The 13,228-nt window shown below is 36.9% G+C and overlaps 1 protein-coding gene across 5 annotated transcripts in view; it reads right to left on the bottom strand.

The window, feature by feature from the left end:
• Positions 1 to 2,659: 2,659 nt before the first annotated feature.
• Positions 2,660 to 13,228, bottom strand: part of LOC136848738 (uncharacterized) — a 29,765-nt gene continuing 19,196 nt past the window's right edge. For all 5 annotated transcript variants that reach the window (XM_067121288.1, XM_067121286.1, XM_067121284.1 and 2 more), the window contains exon 8: positions 2,660 to 4,217. In XM_067121288.1, coding sequence (XP_066977389.1) covers positions 3,996 to 4,217 — 222 coding nt within the window. In that variant the 3' untranslated portion in view covers positions 2,660 to 3,995. The remainder of the gene's footprint in view (positions 4,218 to 13,228) is intronic.

The raw sequence follows: 13,228 nt of genomic DNA, 5'->3' as shown, positions 1-13,228 counted from the left end.
TCTCTTCTAGAAAAAGTGTTGACTATTTTTGAGAATCAGGACCCCAATGCTGAGAGATTCTCTAGAGTGGCAACAACAGTCAAGGTTGCTTTCCAGTGTTATTGTATCATATACGATGAAAAGAAAATAAAAACAATGCATACTTCCATAGACAAATTCTTTAAACCAGTGCCTTCAACCTCAAGAGCCTTCCTACCTCCAATGACTGCTTCCTCCCCAAATGAAGAGGAAAGTGCTGAAAAATCGTTGCTGAAGATATTGAAGAAAACGAAGAAGACATTGACGACCCACCACCCGTATTAAATTCCACACCACCCTCCCCCTCTCATCATCCATCACTACAAGCCTAAGACACCAGTTTCAAAGGTAAGAAAACTCTACGTTTACTTTACTGTATTATTATCATAATTTAATGTGAGATTTTATATATCATTTGTACAATAAAATGTTCTAAAAATACAGTAACCAGTACTAGTATTGGGTTTTAGTATGAAAAAACATAAATAGCACTGCACGTATTGACTTTACATAGACTGTACCAAGTTGAACTTATGAACAAAATGAACTTACAAACAGCTGTTCGGAACATAACTCATTCGTAAGTAGAGGATAAACCACCCCCTTGTGACTCATGTCGCTGTTCACATCATGATGAGGCTGCTAGTCTTCCTGTTCTTGTAAAATATAACCAATGTGACAGTGTTATTTTCATTAAGTGGAGTAATTCTGCTCTTCATTATTTCCTTTAAAATACGTTTGTTTTATATCCTGTTAGCACGTAATTTCAGTGATACAGTTTTACTGTATAAGGGGATGTGAATTGTCCGGCTGATATTGGCTTTCTGCAAAATTTTCCAAGCATATTTGTGTGTTTAATAAGGCTTGTGAAGCCCTCTGAAGCTCACTGTATGCATTATCCCAAGAAGAGCAATTGGCATGTGCTCTCCTTACATATGTACTTATCACATTCTTTTCATACCTTTCTGGGCAGACACTATTAGCATTCATGCATATGTCAAGAATGGTATTTTCTGTTTATACCAAAGTGGTATAATTATTTGCCTCCAATGTCTGCCAAGACATCCACAAAAGGTAAGTGAACCATCATTACGTAGTTTGTAAGTAAATTTAAGGCATGACCAATGCTCAAAATTATTTCTAAGCTCTCCCAGCTGTTAATTTTTCACAACCTCAAAAATAACATCTATGTATCTAGAATATATCAGTGGTTTATTTTTCAATTCTTCCAAAATTATTCCCCCATATAAAAATTGGCTAACAAAACACTCGGTGGCAATCCCACAGCTACACTGTCAATTGGCAGGAACAATTCTCCATCTGGGCCTTGGAAAGGTGATCCTTTGGTGCAGACTAATAGAAATCCATTAAGGCTTATTGTACTTCAGATGCCAACATAAACATATTTTCTAGCAAAACAGCTGAGTAACCTTCTGAATCCTTATGTGCTATGTGATTATAGTTTAAAGTCCTCTATGGAATTTATTGATATTTTACAGGGCAAATCTACAGTGGGGCTTATGGCCCCGTTAAATGTCACTTCATTAGTCAAATATTTCTGTTGAAGAAATCACTGAAATGATAATACATGAAGTATCCTACAGCAACAAGCAACCACTCAACATTCCTGAGAAACTTCTACATAACAGGGGTTGGCTCCAGAAATATAACAATGCAACTGCCACTGCCACACTCATACTTTGCCACTTAATACACCTAAACAAAAGGATCATCAGCAGCATGGTGAACCCCCAACTATGCACCAACACTATTCACCTTTATCTTACATACACTCCCGCTTCCTGGATATTAATGTCCTTCCCTTTAATAATGTACCTCCTTTTCAAGGCCTATCCAGTGCTTTCTAAAGATTCCTCTCCTCCTAACTCACACCTCCAAATAATGAATTTTTTCACCTTCCTACTATCCTCCAACTAATCATACCATCTCAATACACACTAATCTAGCCTTCACCTTTTATCACGTTTCTACAAATCTTCACTGTTCTCACGCTTCAAATATGCACTGTAAACAATTCAAGTCAACATCATCACCATTTCTTATTTATTTTCACCCAGTATAAAGGAGGGTTGACTCAAGACCCTTCAAACTTTCTAACTTTGGCTTCCACTGACACTCTTCCCAATATTTTGCACACACACTTTTAACCTTGCTTCACCTATTATGTTACAAAGAGATCTTTAGGGTCAAACCAGGGGAATACCTTTTCTCTCTGACACATGGCCTCAACATACAACATTCTGTGATGAAGCCATGTGACTTCAAAAGGCAGTCTTTCATTAAGTGGGGTTTCTTCAGTGGGTGATATATGAATCACAAAAAGGCAGATGAAAACATGGGATACACAGAGTGCATTAATTCTGACTTAATGCACATTAGATTACCCTCTCAATAATGGACTTGAATCATAAACAGGAGTTCAATTGGATTCAGACATAAACCAGGGTGCTGGAACTGCCACATTAACCTAGCATTCATCACCTCATTGGAAAGCTTTTTTCTAACCTTTGCTAAAATATGTCAGTATCTACCTTCCACATAGCGAATAAGTGCTCCAGTTGGAAACTGAGTATCATAAAATGCCTGTAGCTCCTAAAAAGGGAAATTAAAAGATTTCAACTTCAATGATGACTTTATTCTACAACTTACAGAAAATTTACATTTCTCCTTTTCTTATTACATTCCTGCACTTCACATAAACTAAGCTAATGAATGCTTGCACATGTTATTCTTTCTTCATAGCTTGCGCTTCTTACCTTCATAGGTCTTGAAACATCTTGATTTACCACTTGTCTGTGCCTTTCTACAGTCAGCAGCTTCCTCCATTCATTTGCAGTCACTATTCACTTACAATATTTACACTATCTAATGACTACGGAGGGCATTTCAATGATCCTACGTGTCAGTTAACATTTGATGTACTTCTTGAGTTCATAATCTCCGATATGATGAAATAAAATATACATCAAATCAAAATATGTGAAGGAAAAATTATGCAAGGAAATCATACATACCTAGAAGGTCTTGGCAGGAACAGACCAAAATTAGTTAAAAAGGTTTCATAAACTTATGATACCACCTGAGATCTTAACAGAGTAAACTTTCAAAAATATACGTTTTTATAGAAGTAATTGTAAACTTCAAAAATTTTCTTCATATGATCACCACATTACCCATTAATCTGTTCCTAGACTCATTTCCCAAAATTATCATTTACTGGCTGGTAGAACCATATACTGTACAGTACACCCCCCATATTCGTGGGGGATGTGTACCACACCCCAGCCCCCGAGAATAGCTAAAATCCGCAAATACTTAAAACCCCTCTAAAAACACTTAGAATTGCCTATTTTGATAGTTTAAACACAAAAAAAGCCCTCTAAAAATGCTTATACCTGAGTATTTTAATAGTTTTATCACAAAAAGTGCATTTAGTCATGAAAATTATATGAAAATACAGTATTTTTTAATATTTTTCAGTGAAAAATACCATGAATGGGCAAATTTTCCACGAATAATGTGTACAGTATATACGTTCCACCAAGATATCCGCAAATAGGTGAGTCTGCGAATCGTGAGACTGCGAATATGGGGGGTTTACTGTACTGTATGTGATGAATACACAACGAAATTTTATATTTTAGTAAAATTCTTTTCATTTCAGAAGCTAGGAATTTTTACCTCGGAAGAGTAAGAAACCACTGTACTTGGAATTCTCAATTATAATAACACTTCTTATCAGTGTGATTAACTATTACCGTAGTTTACCAATAATTTGATAAATTTTTCATTAACTGCTATGGTTTCAGGAAAAAGAACTCACACACACAACTATCCTTACAATATGTCACACACACTGAGTAAGTCAGTTTGACTTAATGGTTCAAAGAATAAATTATTGATAAAATTTCATTTTTACAATACTTTACTCTGTTTCTTACACTTTTCTGAAAAACTTAAAGTTTTGGGTTGCTATCAGCACCCTCAACACTGGACTCCTCTCCTTTCATATCATCTCCAGTACATTTTATACTGTAAATAGTTTGATTTCTATTAAAAGATGCAGTGTACATATCAACTGCATCTATTTTCATTCCCTTTCTACGGCTCTCCAAGAAGCACTTCGCAAAATAGCGGTTAACCTCATGAACATAAGGATGGTCGATGTATTCGTCAAGCTGAAAAAATACAGCATATACATCAATGTAATACTGTAAATGTTATCTCAAAGCCTTAAACTTATCTGGTGCTTTAGCTGCCAAACACATATTATCTATGAAGTTTATCTAAATGTAATATTACAGTTTTTCTCTTTGATATTTTTCTTTTACTTTTTCAAATATGAGCAATCTATTCTGTATAAATTTTATAAAATTAAATGGTTTTTGGCTTAGTCTACAAGAATGAGTAGGCACTGAATAAAAAATAATATTAATACTGAAAAAGGCCTTCTCTCAAACGCTTTTCATAAAATAATATACATGTAGTACAGCATGCATCTTTTTCATGATTCAAGTTCTTACTACTGTAATTATTTTTCCTTTTTGTGGAGTTCATTTAATGTTTCTGAACAAAGGTATCAGGGATACACTTTAAGCAGAGTTACATACATTTATTCTATAAGTTACATGAAAGAAGGCACTCTGTTTAAATATTGAATAGTTGCAACTAATTCACTGTCATTAGTCCCTATGTTTATCAGGTACAAAAAATAATTTCTTCTATATCTATACTCTGTCCAGAACATAGTCATAAGTGCAATTATATTCCCAAGTTTTGATGAGGTTCAACAGTTATATTATTATTATTCAGAAGATGAAATCTATTCATATGGAACAAGCCCACTGACTTGAAATTCAAGCTTCCAAAGAATATGGTGTTCATTAGGAAGAGGTAAGAGGAGGTAAAGAGAAATACATAAAGAAGAGATCCCACTTATTAAAAAAAATATATATATATGTTAATAAATTAATAAATAGATAAAAATGTATTAAAATGCAAGGAGAATAGCATCAGAGTAATAATGCATTGATTCTTCGCTTGAATTTCTGAGGTTCCAATTGCACAACATACTCCGGGAGGCTGTTCCACAGTCCAATGGTGTGAGGAATAAAGGACCTTTGGAACTGAGAAGTTCGACAGCAAGGCACATTTACTGCATATTGGTGCTGCTGTTCAGCAAATCTGGTTGCTCTCAGCAGGTAAAGGAGAGCAGGGATCAATTGTGAATGTGAAAGATTTCTGTTGAAATACAACTTTTGAAAAAGTGGCAAACAAGAGACCATCCATCGATGGTCCAAGTCATAACTGCTACTATTAGGAAACAGAAACCTACCACCATGAACCACTCTATCTAAAAGAGATATATCTCTGGCAGGAGCAGACATCCACACTGGAGAACAGTATTCTAGTAAAGGAAGCATAAACAACTTAAAACAGATGAACAGTACCTAACTTTCATGCGGCATTTGCTGAAATTTTCATTACGTTTCTCAAAAGTAATATGTGAGTCAAAAGTTACACCAAGAATAGTTAAAGCTTCAGACTCATTCAGCAACACTCCATCCACTGACTAGACCATTCCCTGATCCAGTCCATGTCCCTATTGAGGCTGAGGGCAGCTTCATTTCTCATAAGTGAAGACTTTACTATACTCACAAATGTCACATCATTGGAATACTGAACAATCTTGTTTTCCAGGCCAACAACCACATCACTTGTATACACTAAAAATAACAGTGGACCAAGAACACTACCCTGTGAAACTCCAGACAAAATAGGTCTTGGTTCACTAAAGATCCCGTCCACAGCAACTAGCTGCTGCCTACCTGTAAGGAAATCTCAAAGTAATCCTAAAACATATCCCCCCACTACAAGATTCTGAGCTTATAAATAAGTGCCTTTTGATTTACTAAATCAAAAGCAGCACTGAAATCTATCTGAATTACTCTGCACTCAAAACCCTTACCAAGGTTTCCTTGCAAACGGCCAGTCAAGTCTAAAAGAGCATCGCACATACCTAACTGCTTCCTATATGCATACTATCAGCTAACAATCCTTTAGATCCCACATACTTATACAGTGGCTTAGAGATAAGTTTTTCTGCAACTTCAGAGTACACACCTTGTAAGGAAAATTAAATCTGCCAGATTGCCATAACAACTGGGATAAGACAGTCAAGATAGATTTAGAAATAAAACTTTCAGTAGGAAAAGATTAATTAAAGACAAAGGCACTTTCCTGATAATCCACCAAGCAACTTTTGTTTGTCAACAGCCTGTCTTCCACGCTTTTCAAAACAATAAGAAAGTGAATAAAAAAAAGAGGATAAATGCCCGATTGTAGCCTCAGGCAAGGGAACTCAAACCTATGACCATGGATGGCTATGGCACGGTCCAAGGTTGGAGAACAAGGTGCTCCTTCCATTCTCAAGGTATTCAAACTAATGAAGCCAAAGCCATGGGAACCTGGATGAAAGTCAACTGGTGTGGATGGAAAATTAGTGACATATGGTCCATAACTGGGAAGACCCTTACATATACCACCTCATACTCGAGGTAGTCAATCCAACGCCTTGGTCCTAAGTTATACTTATTTCTTTCTGGGTTTTCTTTTGTATGTTCTCCTAATGTAACTATAGTTCTGAGTCAAAGTCATGAGGGCCAATTGTGGGATACTGAGGTTTGGGGGAAACTGAGCCATTTTGCTTTTTTGAGATGATGGAACAGATAGGGTTCCCTTTTTATGGGTGTCAATGTTTCAGTAAATGTAGTTTGGCTTACAGTTCCTTTTCACCTCTCTAGATATAATATTTTCAAGGGGCTCCTTAATTTCCTTGTATAATAGATTTGCGTTAATCTATTTACGGGGCATCACTCATTCCTTCATTTGGGAACTTATTAAATGAACTCCACAAGGAGGAATAACAACTGTAAGAAGAATAGGAGAAACATATAAGGAACGCCTGCTGTGCTGCTATATTATTTTATTACAATACAGTAATAATCATATATCGGAAAAAGACCTTCTTTTAAACAAACTTCACTGAAAGGAATGGCTGTCTGGATGCCGTTGACTTTATATTGCAGTTTCTTAATCTCTCAAATGAGTCTCTTTGTTGAAGCAGGTAAATTATATAATAGCTATCCAAAGTTCATTTATTCCTCAATGTTTCAGTAGTTCTCTCTACCATTTACAGATAGGAGAATGAAGCAAGGGGTATAGTTATGCCACATTTATACCCACCCACAAGTGGGATAGCAGAGATTTTAAGCAATTTTTGGTTGGCTTCCAACCCATATGAAGAGGCACCCCTTCATGGCTTCAACAGCTAATCAAGAGTCTCCTAAAATCTCTGTAAGGCAACTTGTGGTTATAAATATGGCATAATTGTACCCCTGGTTCCATTCACCTTTCTGTAAATGGTATAGGAAAACCAAAACATTAAGGAATGAATGAACTTTGGACAGCTGTTATATAATTTAGATGCTGCTACAAAGAAACTTATTTGGGAGATCGAGAAACTGCAATATAACCTCAGGGACATCCAGATGGCTATTCTTTTTTAATAATACTATTAATAACACTAGTAATAATAATAATAATAATAATAATAATAATAATAATAATAATAATAATAATAATAATAATATTATTATTATTATTTTTATTATTATTGAAGGAAAGTTTAACCTGCCTTTCAAGTTAAAATTCTGAATTTTCCTTAGCGTGATCAGAGGACTACGTTTTTACCAATATTATTAGATAGTTTAACCAAACCACAGAATGAAAATTTCAAAATTTCACAGAGCTCTCTTAAAATAAAGAATAGTACCTTACTTAACGAATTAAAATTCTTATAGTATTAATTACAAAATAAATGGAAAATGTTGAAGAATCTGACAAAATTTCTTTAAGGGATTCACATCCAAAAGCTTACATTTACCCATGACTGTAATTAGACATTCCTATAAAAAATATGCATTACTGTTAATTTTGTTGTTACGTCTTATTATTATTATTAATAGATACATCAATCAAGTCACAGAAGGAATCAAATTTACCATTAATGCTGAGCTGTACTGCATGTAATCAATGATAGGTATGTGCAATGCTAATCAAATGCCATGGGTTAGATGAGTAAAATCAATGAAAAACTTGACTAAATTATTTACATGTGGGATTTTTTTCATTTTTGAATGAAGAATGTTATAGTTCTAAATTAGGTTTAATCTATTTCATATCACCAATTACTGTTATATATATAACCACAAGTGATGGAATATTAATGTGGTAGAGATGCTGATTAGAAGAAAATTACATTTGCTGTGTACAGGGTGTGATATAAAGAAGTTGGCAAGACGAGACAAAATGGAAGGGGCTTATTTGTCAAAGACCCAATGGCAGATATGACAGACACGGAATGTAAAATGAATGAATAATGAAGATTAGAATAATCTTAAACGAAAATGGTATGCATGTGTTCTCCATACAGTATACTCATAACAATTAAGATCATAAAACGATGTAGTTAGTAAATGCAGCAGGAAGTGCGATGACAGGAATGACTACTGATGGGGGGGAACCTAAATTGCTATGCAGGGACTAACACAGTTGATTTTGATGATGTGATAGAAAAATACCGCATGGAAGAGAGAAGAGGGAAAAGCATTACTGGAATTCTTTCAAGTTTAAGAACTTAAGTTAGTAAAAAGTCTTTTCAAGAAGCCCAGAGAGAATATGATGACATGAGCAGTGATTTTCTTATAACAAATACATCAAATATAAGAACTTATCAGTTACACCAGGTGAGGCATGTTTCACACAACATGGACTGCTGAAGTCTGATCTGACAAAGTAAGACTGTCAAAAGAACAAAAACTTGGAACTGAAATAGTATAATCTCAAAAAGGAGTACCCGTAAGAAGAAAATGTCAGTAAACATAGCACCAGTGATAGGTTGGGAAACTAATGAAAGCAGGCATACACAAGGCAGCAGAAGAAAGAAATGTGGTGTGACATCAGGGAAGGTACAGTATATAAGGAAAAGAAGACAGAGGTAGAATCAGGATGTGCAAGGATGCTGAAGAGAAGAGAGCCATCAAACTCTGGCAAAAGGACAGGCAGGTAGGAGGCGTGAGATGTATAAAGGGAGAGGAGAAAGAAGGTTAAAAAGGCAGGCAACAAGGATGGTCAGGTACTTGAAGGTCGTCATCCAGCAACTGATCAACACAACGACAGTAACCAGCAGCCAGAGACTGGAGCTACTGAGGCAAACCAGATGCTACATCAGAAGCAACCCGACAGTAAGAGAATATAGAAGGAGGCAGGTCAACATCTGGAATGAGAGAAATAACACCCCTCAAACAGAACAGAGGCTGGCAGACCAAGTAAGGAACATAAAGAAAAAGAACTGGCTCTCCAAAACAGAAAGAGAGGAACTGGAAAGAGAAATAACACCCAGTAACGAAGGACAAGACGACAAACTAAGAGACAATGACACAGAAAACGACAGGAATGATGAGCTACCAAACAACGACACACGAGGAACACTGAAGATGTAACAGAGGGGTCGGAATGGGTGGAAAAGATCAGACAGTGGATGAAGCCAGATATAGAATGAACAATGATCCCCTCCATGAAAGCCTACAACACAAAAAAACTAAGGAAAAAAACAAGCGAAGTTAATGAAATAATGAGACTAACCCACACCACAGTATCACAGAAACAAATAACCTGGCATATGCAGGAGCAAGACTAGTAGTAGAACTCATGGGGATACAAACACCAACACCACCATCACAACCAACCCAACAGAAACCAAAACAGCAACTGCCTTGGAAAAGGCACCTGGAAAAACAAATCATGGTGATGAGATCTGACTTGAGTAAACTGAAAGAGATGGCAGAAAAGAGGCTAAGAAGCAAGAAAACAAGAGAGGAATTGAATGAGAAATACAAAGTACACGAGAAGGGACTAAACAACACAATAGAAGATATAAAACAGAGGCTTAAAGCCAAAGCACATAAGATCCAACAGTGCATGAACAGGAATAAGGGATACCAATATAAAACAGAGGCTTAAAGCCAAAGCACATAAGATCCAACGGTGCATGAACAGGAATAAGGGATACCAACAGAACAAACTCTTCGGAACCAGAAAAGACTATACAGTACAGCCAACTAAGAGAGGAAGACAACCACCTGGAAATTCCTGAAGCCGAACCAAGTGCGAGACTCTGGGAAAACATATGGAGCAATCCATTATCACGCAACAAACATGCAACATGGCTCCAGGAAATCAAGGCAGATGAAATGGGGAGAATAAAACAAAGATTCACATAGATCATGACAGACACAGTCAGACACCAACTAAAGAAAATGCCCAACTGGAAAGCCCCAGGTCCTGATGAAGTCCATGGATACTGGCTCAAAAACTTCAAGGCCCTACACTCACGAACAGCAGAACAATTCCAGCAATGTATCACAAACCACCATGCGCCCAAATGGATGACCACATGGAGAACATCCTTAGTACAAAAAGACAAGAACAAGGGAGATATAGCAAATAACTACAGGCCTATCATCTGCCTACCAATAATGTGGAAGTTACTGACAGGTAACATCAGTGAAAGGCTATACAACTACCTAGAGGATACAAACACCATCCCCCATCAACAGAAAGGCTGCAGAAGGAAGTGTAAGGGTACAAAAGACCAGCTCCTATTAGACAAAATGGTAATGAAGAATGTAAGAGAAGGAGAACCAACCTAAGCATGGCATGGATTGACTATAAGAAAGCCTTCGACATGATACCGCACACATGGCTAACAGAATGCCTGAAAATATATGGCGCAGAGGAAAACACCACAGCTTCCTTAAAAATACAATGCACAACTGGAATACAGTACTTACAAGCTCTGGGATAAGACTAGCAGAGGTTAACATCAGGAGAGGGATCTTTCAAGGTGACACTGTCCCCACTACTCTTCGTAGTAGCCATGATTCCCATGACAAAAGTACTGAAGAAGATGGATGCTGGGTACCAACTCAAGAAAGGAGGCAACGGAATTAACCATCTGATGTTCATGGACGACATCAAGCTGTATGGTAAGAGCATCAAGGAAATAGATGGCCCAATCCAGACTGTAAGGATTGTATTTGGAGACATCAGGACAGAGTTTGGAATAGAAAAATGCATCTTGGTCAACATACAAAAAGGCAAAGTAACAAGGACTGAAGGGATAAAGTACCAGATGGGAACAGCATGACACACATAGATGAGACAGGATACAAATACCCGGGAATAATAGAAGGAGAGGATATAAAGCACCAAGAGATGAAGGACACGATCAGGAAAGAATATATGCAGAGACTTAAGGCGATACTCAAGTCAAAATTCAACGCCGGAAACATGACGAAAGCCATAAACACATGGGCAATACCAGTAATCAGATACAGTGCAGGATTAGTGGAGTGCACGAAGGCTAAACTCTGCAGCATAGACCAGAAAACTAGAAAACACATGACAATACACAAAGCACTACATCCAAGAGCAAATACAGACACACTATACATAACACAAAAGGAAGGGGGGGCGAGGGTTACTAAGCACAGAGGGCTGCGTCAACATCGAGAGCAGAGCCCTGGGGTAATATCTGAAAACCAGTGAAGACGAGTGACTAAGGAGTGCATGGGAAAAAGGACTGATAGAAGTAGACAAAGACCCAAAAATATTCAGAGACAGGAGAATGAAAAACAGAACAGAGGAATGGCAAAACAAACCAATGCACGGACGGTACATGAGACAGACAAAAGGACTGGCCAGCGATGAAACATGGCAATGGCTACAGAGGGGAGAACTCAAGAAGGAAACAGAAGGAATGGTAGCAGCGGCACAAGATCAGGCCCTAAGAACCATATATGTCCAAAGAACAATGAATGGAAAAAACATCTCACCCATATGCAGGAAGTGCAATATGAAAGATGAGACCATAAACCACATAGCAAGCAAACGTCCGGTGCCTGCACAGAACCAGCACAAAAAGAGGCATGATTCGGTAGAAAAAGCCCTCCACTGGAGCCTGTGCAAGAAACACCAGCTAGCTTGCAGTAATAAGTCGTACGAACACCAACCTGAGGGAGTGATAGAAAACGATCAAAGTTCCTCTGGGACTGTGGTATCAGAACAGATAGGGTGATACATGCCAACAGACCAGACGTGACGATAGACAAAATCAAGAAGAAAGTATCACTCACTGATGTCGCAATACCATGGGGCACCAGAGTATCAAGACCTGAAAATCGAAATAAGAAGGATATGGGATATGCCAGTGGAAATTGTACCCATAATCATAGGAACACTAGGCACGATCCCAAAATCCCTGAAAAGGAATCTGGAAAAGCTAGATGCCGAAGTAGCTCCAGGACTCACGTAGAAAAGTGTCCTACTAGAAACAGCACACAAAGTGAGAAAAGTGATGGACTCCTAAGGAGGCAGGATGAAACCTGGAACCCCACACTAATAAAAACCACCCAGTCGAATAGGATGACTGTGATAGACCAAAAAAAAAATAAAATAAAAAAAATAATAATAATAATAATTTAAAGTAAAAGAAATAATTCTGATAAATTCATACATATATTTTTTACTGAAGCTTAATCACAGGTAAATAACAACCAAGTCAAGCCCATCTTAATCCATTCAGGGGTTTCTGCTAGACAACAAACTAGGCTGTCTGGGGCATTTCAGCTACTATGAAGCAGGCTAAATCACTGCGTAAGTAATAGGTTTGTTGTAAAATAAGCTTCACTAAAATAAGTTCACTAAAGTAAAAAGTTCGAAGACTAACATCAAGCCATCAGAAGAAGTTAATGGATATGATTTTTTTTATACAATGACAATCACTTTTAGGCTACTATTTTCTGACAAATTTCAAAAACTGTTGAAAATGAGATGTAAAATACTGCAAACTAAAACATAAAACATGATTAATGAATGTGTCTTTTTGGACATAAAGAATTTCATAATATAAAAATCTACTTTTAATGTCTGGTGAACTGAAATTTCCAGAAAATCCTCGTACCATAAAACATGTTCTATTCCATCTAATATTTTCAAATTATATGAGATGATACTAATAGTGAATTACAAACTAAGAAACAATGGTTCAGTCATAATTACAGAATAA

This window comes from Macrobrachium rosenbergii, chromosome 19 (genome assembly GCF_040412425.1).
Source record: "Macrobrachium rosenbergii isolate ZJJX-2024 chromosome 19, ASM4041242v1, whole genome shotgun sequence".
In the NCBI taxonomy this organism is placed as follows: domain Eukaryota; kingdom Metazoa; phylum Arthropoda; class Malacostraca; order Decapoda; family Palaemonidae; genus Macrobrachium; species Macrobrachium rosenbergii.
Note: the sequence above shows the minus strand (reverse complement) of the source record. Positions and strands in the feature narration are given on the sequence as shown.